Here is a 19,708-nt window from a genome sequence, read left to right on the forward strand (position 1 = left end):
ATAACATTTGATTGGCACAAAAAATGGCTAATTAGGGCTTCACCAAACATATGAGCATTATGTTCTTTTGGTGTAGATGCATGTGCCAAGGGCATAAATGTAAATATAAATTTGGATCAAGATGAAGATTCAAGCCACTTTTTCTTGTTTTATACTGTATCTTACACAAGTATACATATATATTTCCTCACAAACCACTCAAATGTTCTAGCACAAAACAGGATTCGAGAAGGTACAGGTGCCACGGGATTCGCTATGTTTTCATTATGGGACGACTCACATGCACAAAAGGTGCTGGAGAACATACAGCCGAAAGAAGCCTACAATGTAAAGCAGGGAGATCTAGGATAGAGCAATTAAACATGCTTTAGTTGGAATCGCCGGTCTAATAGGTTGCTCTTATCTGACTGTGTTTGACAGTATTGGGATGAACTCGAGCTTCAGTATAAGTTCAGCTCTATCACAGTTTGCCCTGTAATGTAACACAGAAAATAACTTTGACTCATCATTACAGTAAAGCACTTACAACAGCAGCTCACAGGCCAGACATTAAATATTAAAATACAAACTGTTAAAAATACCCACAAAACAAGACTAGCACAAAGCACATCCTGATCTCCAAACGGAGAATTTAATCAACATTGAGCGGGTTAATGACACTATTGTCTTCTGTAGAGCTGCTTTACAGCTAAATCCAATTTGTTCTGTAACTGATGGACTTTGCAACATCGACACTGTCATTAAACTGAGCTGAATAGTGACACTATTGTCTTCTGTAGAGCTGCTTATAGCTGAAATTGAAGTCATTTCATGATGAATGTTGCAGAAGTTATTTTCTTGTTTATTACTGGGAAGCTGCTTTGATTAAAAAAAACCTGTATTGTATAAATGCTACATTAATTCATGATACATGTTCACGTGAGCCAAATTTGACGTTTATTACTTACAGCATGAACATTGTTAGTGTGATATTATAGTGTCATGGCCACAACATCGATAAAGAGACTTTAAATGAAGAAAAATCTACTCACTGGAACTAATTTGGTAATGCATGACAAGAAAAAAAAGGAGAGCTCAAATAACAATTAGAGTTTTTAGTAAATTATTCAGCATTTGAACAAAAATGAGATTTCTGCTTTAAATTCGACAGGTTTACTTGCATTGCAATAACTGCAATTTCTTCTGTCACAATTATTTTGAATATTTTCTACAGTAATCGACAGTCAAAAATGAGTCAGTACACTCTCAGAAAAAAAGGTACAAAAGCTGTCACTGGGGCGGTACCTTTTCAAAAGGTACACTTTTGTACCTTTTAGGTACTAATATGTACCTTTAAGGTACCAATATGGACTGTTTAGGTACAAAGGTGTGCCTTTTGAAAAGGTGACAGCTTTTGTACCTTTTTTTCTGAGAGTGTAGAGCTCAGCTCGTATTGAACCTGGAACATTCCTTTAGTGAAATGAATTAAGAATGTTTTTAGTCTCATTATTACGCGTGTTATGCATATTCGTAAGAACACTCTTCAATAAAGGGCAAAATATCACATCATAATGTGCACAGTGGTTGTGTCTCTTTCAGCTACTTCTACAGTACACACTGTGGCTGAAGTGTGAAGTTGAAGCATATTTGAAGGGTGTAAGCATAACATCATAACTAGTTCTTCCTATTGGTTGTTAGCAGCAACGTAATGCGGTCCGATTGCTTTGTCAACTAAACTGCTGATGTGAAAACTCTCAGCGGAAGACTGTGGTTCTCAAGCATCTTCAGTGAAACACAAATGTCAAGAAGAGGATCTCTGGGTCTCCGGTTCAGCCTCAGGAGAGGAGTTTCTCCACAGACTCCAGAAGCTCACTGGAGCAGTTCAGGCTCTTGAGGTCCAGTATTAATTTGTCTTCTCTGGTCTGCTCGGATGTGGGACGGCTAGTGATTTGTGGCTCCTCTGTGTCTTCGTAAAAAGCCAGACCATTGCTCAGAGAATTGCTGTCTTCGTGTTCCTCCTTGCACTCCTCCTTCTCCTCTTGTTCCTCCCCTGGAGTGTTTTTGGCCATGAGAAGAGGAACGGTGGCCATGCTGATCAACTCGGACACCAGGTCAAGGCCACAATCATTCAAAGAGCCGCTTTCTGTGACTGCAGACTGTGATGGATAAAACATTTACAATTATGCTTTTGACAGATGCTTTTATCCAGCATCCAGCATAAGGTTTTAACAGTGATGCCATAGAAGAACCATTTTTGGGTTCCTCAAAGAACATTTCTGCAAAGAATCATTCTTAAAGAACCTTTTTTTGCAATGGAACATGTTAAAGGTTCTTTGTGGAACCATTGATGCCAATAAAGAGCCTTTGTTTTTAAAGGGGACATAACACAGTTTCTGCCAATCTCATGTTGATCTTGAGTACTTATAGAGTAGTATTGCATCCTTCATATCTCTGAAGAGTCTTTAGTTTGATCAGCTTTATAAAAGACAGCTTTACACTTCTCTCTGAAAACAGTCGAGCTCTGGAGGCGTGGCGTGGGCGGAGCTAAAGAGTCACTTTGCATTTAATCAGTTTCCTGGGAATCCATTACTAATAATGATCTACAGTAAATAATGACTGTTTACTGTATTTGCTCGTGAAGCACATACCTTACCTTCTCTTCACTGTGGCTTTCCTCCGGTCGCCTCTTGTTCTTTGTCTTGCCCTGTTTAGTTTGCATCTTCTCTCCTTCATCTCTCAGCAGATTGGCTGGATGTGAGTTTCTGAGAGTCTTTTGGTCCAAGGGATCTAATTCTACATCACTCCAGACCTAGAGTACATACAATACAATATATATATATTGACACGTTTGGCATAAAAGTCCTGCGATTTTTATTACTTTACCATATAGTAATAGCTAGTCTCACTGCAACTTAACAGAGTGTTGTGAGTGGTTGATATGGTGTTGCTATGCAGTTGCTAAGATGTTCTGAGTGGTTTTAAGTGTGTTGTTTTGTGGTTGGCAAGTCTCTATAATATTCTGCTTTTTAGATAAGGCTGCACGATAAAGATAGTTTCATGCATTCATTAATACAGTACTTTGGATTAGGGGACTCTTCAAATCCAATAGTAATAGTGATGCAACTGCACAACCTTTAAAATCTGAACAGGTACAGTACGCTAGGCATACTGGCTATTGTACACTAAACGACTGCGGATCACACACTACCAGACTTTCAAGTCATTCCAAACACGACAAACTCATGCAGAAACATGTGGGTTGCTGCTAGGAGACGCGTGATGAATTAAAAAAAAAATGTGTTCTAGAATCGGTTTAAAATATCAGACATGTTTGATTTCCTCCAAATGGATGGAGTTAAAATCTAAAGCTAAAAAAACAAAAAGAGTGTGTGTCCATCATTGACTACACAATTTTGTGTGAAATATGTCAACTCCAAATGGCCAAAATCTGCAGGTATTATCAATAAGTCAAGTCAACATGTGTTTTTCTATCACTTGAACTTATCAAATTAAATCAATTTCAGTTGATTTGTTTTAAAAAGTCAGTTTAATATAATTTGTTGAAATTACTTGTATAGAAAATTTGATTATACTTAAAAATTTAAGGCAGCAACTAAACTTAAGTTTTTAACTTAAATAGGTTAAATATTTTTTTACAGTGTGGCTATGAATTTCAGCAAATCGGGGCAGAAATCTGTGCAAAAGTCATTTAGCAAACACAGAGCTGGCATGCAATTAAAATTATAAAATGCAATTATTTGCACTTTCATATGACCAGATTTTGCAGCTATTTAAATATTTTTTTTAAGATTATTTAATATACAGCAACTTTAGTGGCCACATACACTATGTCTACATTGACACTATGCAGAGATTCACATAAGGAGTGAATTTCTGCACAATGCATTATCAAAAATCGTTCTCAAAGCGTCTTGTCACCCTAAAAATATTTACAGAGGTAAAACTGGATGGCATTTAAAAAAATCTTTGTTTATTATACACTATGCAATTTTCTGTGAAATCTGCTCAGAATCTGCCTCTGACTTTCAGAAACAAATATCCAGAATAAAAATCAGTGCAAAAGTCGTATAGTATATTCCAGCCTTTAGCAAACAACAAGTAACAACTGGCATGATTACAAATGAATCACTTACTTAGCAGAAAAGGTGTCACTTAACACCTTACATACATAGGCTGCAAATAACAGGCCTAATAATCCCAGAACATGTAGAATATATCAACACAGACACATCTTGCCTGTATAAGAAGAATAGGTTGACAGATAAAATACAATATAATTCATAAGAAAGAGCATTTGTTTCCCTTTCAGCCTGTTCTTGAAGTATGCTGGTAAAATCAGAGCTAATTTATAGATTATACTATAAAATGCACAGTCAATATTAACATTTCTGCTGATGCACAAATAGCATATAAGCAGATTTTAGCATTAGAAGTGCATTTATTTATTTATGATTTAACTCCATATCCGCAGCAATGGCTATATTCCTGCAACATCAGCAGTATTATGGTTACAATATATAATAACAATTATATAGAATTTTTCCATTTAATGTATGATAAAAATTCTAAAACTATTCCAGGAGAAACCTTTTTAGAAATGTCCATTAATGTATTTTCTGAATAAAAATATTGTCTAATATCATTTCTATTAAAATACGATTTGCACTAAAGAAATTCTTACATGAATCACAAACCGGTTTCTCTTCCCATTTCAATAAATATGAAAGAGTGAGTTTTGAGTGACATCTCATATATACAACCTGGTCATATCTGTTTTCCAAATAAAAACAATAATTAACTCCTTGATTTAGTACTGGGTTCGTATTATAAATACAAAGGGTCACATTCATAATATCGTGCAATCGGCAATCTGAATAATGTGGTCATGCAAGACATTTCCATTATTCAGTCTCCTCGTAGTAAAATACTAACCGTGTCTGTGGTGGACACAGAGGAGACTCGCTGGAACTTGACCTTTGACCCTGATGACTGTCGGCTGAGCATGGGCTCCTTGAAGGAAGACTCGCTGTTGGACACCGAGATGCAGTCTTTACGGGACGACTGGGAAAGAAAATGCAGACACGGCACCTTCTCAGCCAGCGTGTCTCTGTGAATCAGTCAGAAATACACACTGCGTCATATATTGTCTCAGTATCGTGTGGCTGCTAAGGCATTTGCACTCGAACGGACCTGTATTTGGAGCGTATGATGGCGTAGATGAAGGGATTGTAGATGGCTGATGCTTTGGCAATCACTGCAGGAACTGCCTTGGAGTACGGCGTGAGTACGTGGCTGTACCTGGAATATTAAAACAATAACCAAAGCACATCTTGCAGCGTACAAACTCATGCTGGTCTTTTCTTCAAGCATTATTTGCAAGGAAATGTTGCCTGAACGTTTGCAGTCCTTGTGAGCATCACTGACATCTGAATTTGTGATGTCAGTTTTACACTGCAAAACATGATTGTCTTGTTTAGGATTTTTGTCTTGTTTTTTTCTGTCCAAATATCTCAATATTCTTAAATCAAGATGCATTTACCTGAGAAGCCAAATAACTTGAAATATAAAGTCTTGATTTATGAGAAATTGTATCAAAATTAAGCAAGTTTATGCTTAAAACAAGAAAAAACAGCTTTCAGAAAAAAGAAAAATAATCTTACTTTCCCTTTGAATTAGGATTATTTTTCTGACCCCAGTGACAGATTTGTTTCTTGTTTTAAGCATAAACTTTTTTTTTCTCAGAAAACAGTCTTGATTTTTGCATATTTAAATACACTGCAAAATGATTGTCTTATTTAGTATTTTTGTCTTGTTTTCCAGTACAAATATCTCAAGAAAATTAAGCTCCATTTACTTGAGAAGCAAAATGACTTAAGATAGAAAATATTTTATTAAATAAATAAATAAATGAAAATTAAGTGAGTTTATGCTTAAAGCAAGAAAAAAATATTTGTCAATTTTGACTTTTTTTCAGAAAAAAAACACGTAATATCTTGAGAAAGTTTGCTTTAATGTATGCTTTAATGTAATTGATTTTAGAATGTGTGGATACACTGCAAAAAAATATTTTCATAATTAGTATTTTTGTCTTTTTCCATTGCAAATATATTTAAAAAATCAAGATGCATTTATTTGAAAAGCAAAATGACATAAATCTTAAAAAAAACTAAAATCTAAATGAAGTGAGCTTAAAACAAGAAAATATCTGTCAATAGGGTAAGACAAACAGATTAATTCAAAGAGAAAACAAGATGAACAAGTTATTTTTTTCTTGTTTAAAGCATGAATTCACTTACATTTTGATACAGTTTCTCAGAAAATGACTTAGTATCTCAAGTCATTTTGCTTCTCAAGTACATCTGATTTAAGAATATTTAAATATTTGTACTGGAAAACCAGACAAAAATACTAAATAAGAATACAACATTTTTTGTAGTGTACTTGTACTAAGAACCAAGACAATGTTTTTGTAGTGTAGACTGAATAAAGCTGAGGAGTGTTAGTGAGCGGTCAGGAGAAGCCGGTGACCCCTGCAGTGGCTGTTTACATGACATGGAAGTGACCTCGAGGTGTTGTCAGCTGAGCGGAAAGAATCGCATGTCTGATTATAACTATCCTCCAGCAGACTGAACTCTAACGCTAACGCAGAGGTGTTAGCATCAAGCCGTCCGCATCGCCTCAGTGAACCCAGCAGCCTTTTGCTGTGGACAGTACTTCTATAAAAGGACGTCTCTTTACCCTGGAATTCTGGGAAAGCTTCAGATCTTCTGCATGGTTTGACTCCCTTTGATAGATTAAATGAATCTGAACATTTCTTTGAGAGATTAGATGATCTACGTGAAAGCGGCCATCACAGTTTAGGACCAAGCTGCTAAATACAAACGTTTGTCTGTGTGTTTAATCCAAATGTGGGAATGCAATAGAGTCCGGTAGAGGAGTGATGTTATTTTGTAGAGCATTTTAGCACTTACATCAGTAATTCCCCCTTGTGACTTTTTGTAAAGCTTTTACTTGTCTTGAAAAAGGCGGTTGCTAACAAGTGGCTACTACAGAGGTAAACATGGGAACAGATTTGGAGAAATGTAGCATTGCATCAGTGTCTCAGCAATGGATGCTCTGCAGTGAATGGGTGCCGTCAGAATGAGAGCTGATAAAAACATCACAATAATCCACAAGTAATCCACACCACTCCAGTCCATCAGTTAACATCTGGAGAAGACAAAAGCTGAGACAAATCCAGCATTAAGATGCTTTTAACTAAAATACATAGAGTCTGTAATCCATAATAACTCTTCCTCCAGTGAAAAAGTGCATCTGCTGTTGTCTCTCACATCAAAATCCAGCCACATATTTGTTTAGAGCTGTTTAAACGCTGCTTGATCTGTGCAGATTTCTCTCCTGATTCACACCAGAACACTTTTTCACTGGAGGAAGAGTTATTATGGATTATGGACTCAATGTATTTTAGTTAAAAGCATCTTAATGCTGGATTTGTCTCAGCTTTTGTCTTCTCCAGATGTTAACTGATGGACTGGAGTGCTGTGGATTACTTGTGGATTATTGTGATGTTTTTATCAGCTCTCATTCTGACGGCACCCATTCATGATGCAATGCTACATTTCTCCAAATCTGTCAAAATAATAACTACAGATCTGCCTTTAGTTCTATGTACTATGCACTGGAAAACAACTAACCAACAGTCAAACCAATGACACAATAGTCATTTTGAGCAGATGATGCTGATAGTTACCCTGCCCAGGCGATGAGAGTGACGCAGGCGTAAGGAGACCAGGACAGCACGAACACAATGATGACCACAAACGCGATCTTCGCCAGCTTCCACTCGGTCTTTATGGACTGCTGCTGGATGAGCGTCGTCTTCCTCACATGGCTGCCCAGCTTCTCCAGATCTCTGAACACACGGGAAGATGGATGATGGGACTTTTTTCCATCCTGCCATGACCTGTCCTGATTGTTTATCATGGTGATCCCAATAGGCAAGCGTATGTGAGTGTGTGCATGAAAGAAAACAGAGTACGGACAAATATTTGCGTCTCCAGACTATTGTCTCTATTCTGTTTTCTAAAACGATCATTTAGGTCAGACTGAAATATTTACAACAGATATTTTATAACACATCAATACTTTACTATATACTGAATATAATGCTGAAAATAATATCAAATAATGTTATATGGATCAATATATTTATAATAAAAAGAAAACAAGTCGAAAGAACAGAAAAAGAATAGAGAATGCTAGTATATCATATAATAATTATAACTTGAAATAAAATGAACATTAACTAATAAAATAAAGCTCATTTTATTTCAGCTAGTTGCTATATAGCGTCAATAGTTAAATATTGACGTTAAAGACCTAAAATAATTAAACTAAATAAACTGAACCTAAAACTTACTAAAAAAAAAAACTATATAGACATATTAAAAAATAAATACATAAAATGACAAAAACACACAACAAGTTTACTAAAGCTTTAACTAAATTTAAAATGAAAACATAAAATATCAAAATAAAATCTAATTCAAAATATTAACAAGAACTAAAATAGTATATTAATGATATAGGCTACAATTACTGCCGTAGCTGCAATTTTCCAACAATTATATGGCAACAAAAACTAGTCAGAATGTAACATGCATGTAAAAAGTTTAATATTTTAAGCCATTTATCTATATCTGAAAAATCTATAAATAAGTCTAGAAAAGTTTCTAATATTTTGAAATGGAAAGCATGTGGAAATCTGGTTCATACTGTACCTGCTTGCGTTCCGAATGGCGAGGAACATGAAGAAGTAGCAGTAAGAGATGATTCCAAGAGGGATGAAGAACACAAAGCAGCAGAGCATCAAGGTGTAGCTCTTGTTCGCCGGCGTGGACGTCACATAGTCCCACGTGCAGGACGTCATGAGGCCTTCTGGGATGTAGGAACCTGTCCAAGAAAAACAGAGTCAAGAAACTAAACAAAAAAACAAAACTGTTGTCTCATCCAAAGGCAAAAAAAGTCATTACACTTACTCCATCCCATAAGAGGCGCCAGACTCCAGCACAGAGAGTAGATCCAGACCAGGAGGATGATAATGAGCGTGCGCCGTCTGGACGTCCAGCGGATGGCCTGCAGGGGCTTGGTGATCACGATGTAGCGGTCGATGGAAATGGCCAGAAGGTTGATCATGGATGTGATTCCGAACAGAGCACCACAGAAGGCGTACATCTTACAACCTGCGTGGAGAAGCAGATGTGTGATGTGGAAACAGATCGCAGCTGAGTAAGCGTCTGGATGGGGAGAATGGGAAATTAGCTACCCATTTCACCGAAAACCCATTCCTTGTACATGCAGTTGACGAAGAAGATGGGCGACTGAGTGATGGCCATGAGGAAGTCACTCACTGCCAGATTCATGATGAAGTAGTTTGGAGGCGTCCGTAGCTTCTTATTACTGAAACACAAAATACCTTTTTACAATCAGCTTCAGCCTCAGATTCAAAATGTCACAGTAAAAGTAAAGTACGGCCGTTTCCTCAATACATTAGCTAAACTGATCGACTTTGACTAACTAATCACACTGAGAAAAAAAAATGGTGTTGAAACCATTTTCACTCAGAAATTGCTGGTAAATTTCACAAATACTTATAAAAAATCTGCAAGTTACACATTGAATTGAAGTAGAAAAACTGAAATGTACTCAACAATCTTGTTTTCAATAATGTTTTTTATAGTGCATGCTTCACCTCACACCCATTTAAACTTTTAATGCACACATTTTTGCCCAGATATGAAATACTGTACAATGATTTGCACTTTTAAATCACCACACTGTGCAGTTCTTCAGTCGTTTTAAAGATTATTTAATATACAGCAACATTAGTGATCAGCGGAAACATATCTCTATATAAATGCAATAATATGTAAAGATTCACATGAGGAGTGCATTTCTGCATGATGCATTATCAAAATTGAAATGGAAGTTTATTGGATCCTTAGACAAAATATTTAAAAAAATATATTTTATTCAGAGGCCCAAACTGAGCAAAAGCATGCAATTTTTGCAATATGCAATTTATTTTGCAATTTGGTGCAGATGCTGATATTTATATGATGAAATTCTGATGCTTGTCATGTAAATCAATGAGATCTTTATAACAGTGCAGCAGATACTGACATTAAATGATCTAAATATCAGTCGTGGCTCTATATCTCCAGTAATCTGTCTCAGTAAGATGAGATTGAAATGCTCCAAACATATAATGCAGTGATTGAGAGCTGAAGAAATAAAGGCTCCTCAGAAGATGTGAGATGTTCTGGAGGCTTGTGAAGATCATTCCTCCGCTGAGGAACAGTGAAAGTAAAGCTTCTGGAAACAAACGCTCCTCAAAATGCTACATTTCTACAAACCTGATGAAGAAACAAACTCATCCTAATCTTGGTCGGCCTGAGGGTGAGCACATTTTCAGCAAATGTTCATTTCTAGGTGAACTATTGCTTTAACATGCACATGAATGAAGTGAGATACACTGAACATAAAACATATATTATCCTTATTAAAAGTCTTGATAAGACAAAACTCCATCCGGACAGCCATATCCCTCACAATCTTCAAGAAACAATTGAAAACTCATCTAACTGCATCCTCCAAAAAAAAATCTTTGCCTTCACTTTTTCTATTCTATTATTATCCTTTATCCCCTAGCTTTTACTATTTTGAACGAAGACTGAAACCTTGTATGACGGGCACTTCTCGTGTTTATTGCCATCTTATGATGTTTGTGTGCATTTGTGAATAGAAAGCCTCCACAACAGTTAGCAGTAGATTGAAGCGCTCGTCTGAGCACTCAGCATGATTTTAAAAGCAGCACATTTCAGCGCCAGATCGCCTCTTATTTAACACAAACGAACAAAATGAATACTCTGCTAGTCAACTAAGATGTTTCATTTGTAATAGATATATCTATACTGCGAGATGTTTCAAAAACATTTGAGATCCAACTCGCATTAACAGGGGAATATCTGATCTGTCTGCTTACACAGCGGGCGCAAATGCACGTATCCAATTCATATCAGATTTATTTCCACATATGAATGAGGCCTGAAACCGATCTGAGAATATCGGAATCCATCTGCTTTTTTCCTGCTTGCACGTTCATGGGCCATATCCGATCTGTGCCACATGGGAGGAAAAAATATCTGAATTGGGTCACTTAAACCATGCAGTGTAAATGCGACCTAAATGTAAAAGGTGACAACTGACTCTATTTGCTTTCTTAACACATATTATTCTTCTGATGGAATAAAAGAGGTTGCATGTGCTGAATTTGACAGAAAATGCATGTATAGCATAAGCATAAACTTTACGAGAGCTTGTTGAGCTGGTCTTGTTAATGCATGTCTAAGCCCATTTAGTAAATTCTGTCCACCACACAGCAAAGTTAAAGGAGATGAGTGCTAGAATAAATGAGAAAGCGTTTTAAAGAGGTCGGACATTGATTTGTGTGGTGTACAGGGGGTCTGCTGAATTAAACAGGTCATCAGTGGCTTTGTTTCCGTCTCCTGTCAATAACCCCATTGAGAAACTGATGGTTTGTTTTCCACTTCCACATGATCACCCTTTACCCCAAACTCCCAAACCCTACAGGCCTGCATGTGCATCTGATTAATTACAGTCAAAAACATCTCGCTTTGTTTACAGTCAGTGTGCATCATGTTACATAATAGTGTGTACATTATGCAATCACAATGTTAGCGAACCAATGCAAACAGCAGCTTCCAGGAGACATAACTTTGAAAAAAAAACAAAACAGTAACACTTTACAATATGATCTCATTTGTTGACATTAGCTGATGCATTACCAAAAAACTAACAATGATCAATGTATTTTTAAAGGTTTTATTAATATTGGTTAATGCTAGTTAATAGAAATACAGTGATATATTGTTTGTTAACCTTAAAATATCAGTAACAATTTACAATTAGATCTCGTTAGTTAATTCAATATCTAACATAACCATAGAATGAGCAATATTTTTAAAGTCTTTCTTAATATTGGTTAATGCTAGTTATTGCTTGTTTGTTCATGCAAGTTCACAGTGCATTAACTAGTGTTAACAGAACTGACTTTTAATTTTAAAACATATTAGTAAATGCTGAAATAAACTAACTAAGATTAATAAAGGCTGTGTGGAAGTATTGTTCATTATTTGTTCATGTTTATCAAGTTAATAAATGAAACCTTAATGTAAATCAAACCATGTGAAAATGAGCTTAAATTAACAGTCTTTTAAGCCAAAATATCAAAAGAATTATAAAAGTCAAATATAAAAATATAAAAGTCAATATTCTATGAACATTCTTCAAAATGTCTCTTTTTTCCACAGAAAGAAAGAAAGACCAGGTTGGAACACCATAAGGATGAGTAAATGAGCTTTTATATTTATATGCAGTACTCAAGATTGTCTCTCAGAGTCAGATCTTTAGCACTCATAAGTGTGTGTTTTGTCTTTAGAGATGTGATCTATAAGAAAATGTCATGGGACTGAGGAGAGCGGTGCTCTTTGACAACGAGAGCTGAACAAATGCAAAAAGTGTGTCAGCGGCCCTAGAGGATTTAGACTGAATGCATTGCGTGGAGCTTCAGAGAGAGTCACACTCACTGACACGACTTCATGACTGCCGTCCCTAAATACTGAAAACACACTACAAGACCTGCCGCTCTCAGTGTATCCACAATATAGCCAATGTTCTTTCTGACAGCAAATCATAGTCTTTAGATTAAAATGCCACTTAGACATATTTTACTCATTGTTTTAGACTAGTTTTAGTTGACTGAATACCAAGATTTTAAAATCTAACAGGTTTAGTTCAATTGTGAGGCATCAATTAAGCATATCTCTAAAATTACCAAATTCATTATATACTCCTGGAGAATATATTAACTTGTTAATATGACTAATTTTAAGGTTTGAACGTGCAATACAGACACAGATTTAATCTTTTTTTAATGAATATTGAAATATGAAATTATAAAAAATTTTAAAAATAAAATGATACTCTAAATATGTAACTAAACTGGCAGCAGGTCACTGTCTTAATGAGTGAGTCATTGAATAATTCCCTCAACCACTTCATTCAAACAGCTGATTCATTCAGAAACAAAGCAAGTCTTTATGATGAGCCACTGAATCATTGACTCATGATTCATTCAGACAGTTGATTCATTCAGAAACAAAGCAAGTCTTTATGAATGAGTCACTGAATCATTGACTCATGATTCATTTAGACAGCTAATTCATTCAGAATCAAAGCCAGTCTTTATGAATGAGTCACTGAATCATTGACTCATGATTCATTCAAACAGCTGATTCATTCAGAATCAAAGCCAGTCTTTATGAATGAGCCACTGAATCATTGACTCATGATTCATTCAAACAGCTGATTCATTCAGAATCAAAGCCAGTCTTTTTTTATAGATTCATTCAGCAACGAAACACTGCTGTGTGTTGCTCAGAGATGCGTAACAGTTTGAAAGTGCGAAACTGAGCAAAACACATTAACACTATTTCACTGTTGTAAAAAAAAATGTATTGACATAATCAACAGCCCTAGTTTTTTAGTTATTGTTGTTTTTGTTTGTGAACAAAATGTAGTTGATAAAAACTATGACAACAATTAATAATCAATTAAATTAACACTGATTCACACTAGAGTTAAATACAGTGCCACTCCTGTTTAACCTTGATTAATCCCATACCGTTATTTACAGGAATTATATTTCTACAACTGTATTTACATTAAATCTAGGTAAAGAATCCAAACCAAACCGTAACTTTATCATATGTTCACTTCCGTATTTAAATATGGTCGTCACCATGAAGCCGCAGTGTGTCTGCTGTCATCATCTATTACTGACGGCAAACTGTTCCTCCCAGCAAAGACTAAAATAAACCCGTCAGTATAAAACCATGTCAAGACTGCTAGACTTCAAGTATACTGCAGTACAAGTAATTAAAATAAATGACAACATCAGCAGTGAGTCACATGAGCGATGCAGCATGTAAGAGTTAAGACTAACAAACACTTCACAACACCAGTTGGCTCAAACCTCAGTGATAGTCAGTATACTGGACTAAGTGTGTTGAAATCAGTTTGAGATCAATGAGATCTTATGAAAAAAGAATCACAAAAGATCTCAAATGTGGCTCAAACTGCTCAGATTTGCTAAAATCAGAGATTTCAATATGAACTCATCAAATTCAGTTGTTATCCACATTATTTTTATATTGGGAAGTTTGTAATAATTAAGATTTTTTTCAATGTTTTAAAATGTGATCAAATATATTTAAAAGTATATATAATGTTACAAAAGATTTCCGTTTCAAATAAATGCTGTTATTTTGAACTTTCTATTCATCAAAGAATCCAAAAAAAAAATATATATAAATAAATTCCACACAGTTTCCACAAAAATATTGTGCAGCACAACTGTTTTCAACATTGATAATAATCAGAAATATTTCTCGAGCAGCAAATCAGCATATTAGAATGATTTCTGAAGATCATGTGACACTGAAGACTGGAGTAATGATGCTGAAAATACAGCTGCGCATCACAGAAATAAATTACAGTTTAACATAGATTCACATAGAAAACTGTTACATTAAATTGTAATAATATTTCACTATTTTAACTGCTATTACTGTTTTTGTAATCAAATAAATGCAACCTTTGTGAGCAGAAGAAACTGGAATGAAATTAAATATAATCTGAAACTCCATTAAGTTTCAACACACTTTCCTCCAAAAACTCATGTTTAATGCTCACCTAGATCTAAAACAGCCGCAGCCTCATAAGAATAAATGTTTAAAGTTGAATATTGACACTCTATGAGAACTTGAGGATGTGAGATCCTACCTGAAGAAGGCATACATGACCAGCATGTTTCCAATCACTCCCACTGCCCCGATGACGGCCACGAAAAACGTCACTATGTAGTGTGCATGATCGGGAACGTCCACTTTCCTGAAGAAGCCGCGGTCCATGTCCACCGGCTGCTCCATACCTGCGTCAGCCACAGAGAAGACGCTCGTTAAAGCTGCATCTGACCTGATTGACCTCTGAACGTTCTGACACGTTCTCCAGGAGAACCTCCTCACAGTGACCTCTCAACACATTTCCAGCAGCTGGTTTTAGTGTTTGGGGTTTGTTCGAGCTCTTATCTGTCGCAGGGCACATGTGATCCGAGAGACTTAAAGGAAATAAGAACATGCTCTGTTTGAGCTCTCGCTCTTCCTGTACTGAAAACCGCCTCCAGCTCCAGAAATACAGCTCCAGAAAGCAATAACACGTGTTGCAGATATACTTATTTTTAAAATAACTTCACATGAATATGTTTCATGAGCTTCATACCGTGAATTATGTCTGTCTGGATGTGCTTCAGCAACACTCTCTTCATTTGATCTGTAGTTTCAGCTCATGTCTAATATTAAATGTTATGAAACAATACTTAGAGTCTCAGGACATTATAATCTTGAAAACATGGGGTCAGTTTCTGGACTCTAAAAATAGATAGAAATAGCTTGAATGTGAATGCTGTATTCTGTCTCTATCTTTATTTACATTGTATGATCGTAGACACAGATTACATTGATTTTTAACCCCATTTTCCGTGACTTATTTATTTTACTAGTATTATTATTATGCAAAACTTGTTTCTTATATTTATTATTATTATTCCATATGGCAAATAAATAAATAAATCTAGCTAATATATATATATATATATATATATATATATATATATACACATATATTTTTGAAATTGAAAATATATTTATTTTCAATCTTCATATACAAGAAAATCCATTACAGAAGCCTACATTTAGGCTAAATGTGTTACACATTAACACGTGTCATAGACAACAAATAAAGTTTGTCTTCAAATGTCACGCATGTGAATGTATTTTGTTGGATTCAAATATATAGTATATTGTATAGTATATAAAGTATATTTTTAAATGCTTTTAAAAATATATTCATATTTTTAAAAAATATATATTTTCAAAAATATATAAAAATGGCCAAAACTTTATGTATATATATACACATTAGTGCTGACCACACCATGGAAAAGTTTTGGTGTAGGATTTACTTGAAACACACTCAGAAATCGCTAGTAAATTTCACAAATAATTTTAAAGAAATGCAAGTAACACATTGAATTAAACACGAAATTTCAAAGTATAAAGACTGAAATAGTATAAAATGCATAAAACTTGTAAAACGTACTTGAATAATCACATTTTTATAGTGCAGAGGGGAAATACAAACATGCAAACAGCTCAATTGCTATGCATGATAAAAAGAGAATTAAAACAAACAAACAATTAATCAATGTTTGCTTTTGAAATGATTAGGAAATTATGAAAAATATTTGTAATCAATATCTGAATGAGCTGCTAGACTAAAGCAGGGAAGGACCCTGTTTTGTTTAGTTTCAAAGTATTATTTTATTTTTTTCCTACTGTACACTTTTATTAATTAATACATTTTTTGTCATGGTCCAAAAAAACAAAATCAATTTATTCAATATAGATTTTCCCCAGGTTTATTTATAGATATACTGTACACAAAATGTACTTGCAAACCACAAACAAATAAAAAAAATGAAAATGAAAATAAAAATAAATGAATTAAATTACATAAATATCTGTAAACACCCCCCGGTCTGATTATCGATTCGTTCCCAGTAACGAACATGTCTTCAAATCTGAGTGACGTTACACTGAAGCGTTTATGAAAACAGTACTGAATATTAAGTTATGAGACACTATTTCACTATCCATAAAATGACATACTTTATGTTGTGCAGAAGAGCTTTATAATTGCAATAATTTAAATTGGATGCAGACAATGAGTCTTACGATTAAAGGAAGTAATTAAACCCGAGAGAGCGTGATTAAATGCTCTGTGTAGGTGCCATAAGAGGATTTATCTCTCTTTATTTATTTATTTAATGTTAATATGATCAAGACCATCAACAGGGTCATGCAAGTTAAAGCTGTTCAATATGAATTTAAAAACAGCTTCTGTCTGCAGATTCACCGAAAGATGACTTTCAGTTGATGGCTAGCAGCCCTTAAAAGTCACACGTAAAAATGTCAAAATTACATAATACTCAAAAATACATGATTATGCATCACCACTGAGCAAAAGGTTCTGAGAAAATATCCTGCAGCATTTGAGTGCATGATTTCATGCAATGATGTTTTTAAGAGAACAAACACTTGCCAAGTGTATTTTTATTAGTAAAAACAAAGATTTTATAACTAGATGTTAAGAGGCCAACCCAAAAACTTCAGCATAACCAAAACAATAATAATTATAAAAAAAAACAAACATTTTATTTAGACAAAAGCTCCAAATTTTAAGCTGTTTCTCTGAATATATCCCAATAACAAAGTTTATCAATCGTTAAAGGCTTCTTTATTCTCCCTGTGACCTCAGACTACATTTAGCTTTCAGGACAGAAACTCTCAAAAAGTAAGCGTCCAAATGGATTGAAGACGCTCAAAAAGGTCTGACGATGTTGAAATGTGGGAAATTAGAATCTATTTTTTTTCCTATCGCTTGACTTTTAAAATAGCAAAGCCAAAGGCCTCACGCAGACTGGAACGACAGCAGACAGACGTCACCAAAACCAACACAAACACAACACGCTCACGAGGATGACAGAGCAAATTACAATCATCCCAAATGATGACTGAAATCTGTATATGCTTATTTTTATACTTCATGTCTAGTGTAAAGTGTCATTTTGGGGCGGAAATGAGGTTTAACAAATAAAATGGAAAATAAAAAAATATTGTCTTCAGAAATTGTTCATAATTCAACAGAATAAATGTAAAACAACATTTTTGTAAATACAAACACAGACAGAAAATAATCACAACAAGCTCATGGTGATTTGATTTCTGACAGACTCAATTAAAATTGTTCAAAATGATGGCTAAAATCAATATATGGCTATTTTTGTACTTAATGTCTAAAATAGTGGCCAAAGTGACCATTTTAAGACCAAAATAATGTAAAAAAATGTTGTTCCTAATTCAACTGAATAAATGTACAGTGTACAAACAGAGGCAGAAAATATTCACAATAAATATCAGAATTTTGGTGCTTAATTCAACAGATGACTAAAATTGATCACTTTATCACTAAAATATCACTTTATATTAGATTATCTATACATATATAAAGTGATATTTTAAGGCCAAATAATGTTTTAACAAAAACAAAAAAAAAAAGGTAAATAAAAAAATATAGTCTACAGAACTTATTCCTAATTCAACAGATGACTAAAATCATTATATGTCTATTTTTATCAGTTTATGCCTAATATAAACTGGTATTTTAAGCACACAATAATTCTTTAAAAAAAAATAAAACGGTGAATAAAAATACTGTCTACAAAACGTATTACTAATTCACCAGATGACTAAAATAATCATTATAATTTCTGTAATTGATGTCCAATATAAAGTCGTATTTTAGGGCTAAAATAACGTTTTAACAATAGTAAACTTATAAATGAAAATATATATATTGTTCACAAAACTTATTCCTAATTCAACAAGTCATTAACATTTTTATTTGGCTATTTTTGTTAATTTATATATTTATGACTAATATAAAGTGCAATTTTGGGCTCAAAATAATGTTTTAAATAAATAAATAAATAATATTGATAATAATAATAAATAGTTGGTAATTGATCAGACGAGAGTGCGTCGTTTACCTGCGGCGTTGTGTGTCTCTGTCTGAGCCTGCGGCGTTTGCAGTGAGATCTGTCCACATGCGTGTGAATGCTGTTGAATGTGAGCGGCTCCGGCTGGGTTCTAATCCAGCAGAGAGGTGGAGCTTCACTTACAGTCATCATGAGCACACTGACTGACTCACAGACCGGCCCCACGGCGCTTGGACACTGATGCACATGCTTAATTGATTTTCTATACACTATTGTCACTTTCAATTGCCCACAACTTGTTCATCTGGACTGAAGAGACTGTAATGTCAATGCCATGCATGTTTAATGGAGGAGTGATATACGGAGAACACAGGTAAATCTGAGCGTAAGCCTCTTATATACTAAAACTACACAATTTTTAGAGAGCGTGCTGTATTATGCAAGAACTTATACAGTCTGAGAAATACTGGGATGTTACAGAGAAACAGAGAAGATTCTCCTCTATATCACATGCACAACAACATCATTTGGAAGAGAGTTATTTTAGTATGACTGATGTACTATTATAGTTTTTGTTAAAATGTTGAATTGGTTTATTTTTATATTTTTCTGTTTTAGAAATGTTGCTTTTATTATTAGTTTTATTTTTAAAATTCTTTATTGGTTTTAGTTTATTTAGTTTTACTTCAGTATTTCTATGGAAGCTTGCTTTAAATAAATGAATGAATAAATGATACATATATAAATGACTTATCGCACAACTCTTTTTTTTCTCTCGCAATTTGCAGTTTCTCAGAATTGTGAGATATAAATTCAGAAGTGAGATATAAACTCAGAATTGAGAGATATAAATTCAGAACTGAGATATAAACTCAGAATGTTGAGATATAAACTCAGAATTCTGAGATATAAATTCAGAATTGTGAGATATAAACTCAGAATGTTGAGATA

At 34.4% G+C, this 19,708-nt stretch overlaps 1 protein-coding gene across 1 annotated transcript; it reads right to left on the minus strand.

The window, feature by feature from the left end:
* Positions 1 to 1,405: 1,405 nt before the first annotated feature.
* Positions 1,406 to 18,873, minus strand: LOC107653767 (melanopsin-B-like). Its single transcript, XM_016440589.1, has 10 exons — positions 18,809 to 18,873; positions 14,926 to 15,073; positions 9,326 to 9,459; positions 9,039 to 9,242; positions 8,781 to 8,952; positions 7,751 to 7,912; positions 5,191 to 5,298; positions 4,933 to 5,107; positions 2,633 to 2,788; positions 1,406 to 2,135 (listed from the first exon to the last, which is right to left on the minus strand). Exons 2-10 carry the CDS (start codon positions 15,069 to 15,071, stop codon positions 1,815 to 1,817), a joined length of 1,578 nt encoding a protein of 525 aa, XP_016296075.1. The 5' UTR covers positions 15,072 to 15,073; positions 18,809 to 18,873; the 3' UTR covers positions 1,406 to 1,814.
* Positions 18,874 to 19,708: the final 835 nt, after the last annotated feature.

This window comes from Sinocyclocheilus anshuiensis, unplaced genomic scaffold (genome assembly GCF_001515605.1).
Source record: "Sinocyclocheilus anshuiensis isolate Anshui unplaced genomic scaffold, SAMN03320099.WGS_v1.1 scaffold443, whole genome shotgun sequence".
In the NCBI taxonomy this organism is placed as follows: domain Eukaryota; kingdom Metazoa; phylum Chordata; class Actinopteri; order Cypriniformes; family Cyprinidae; genus Sinocyclocheilus; species Sinocyclocheilus anshuiensis.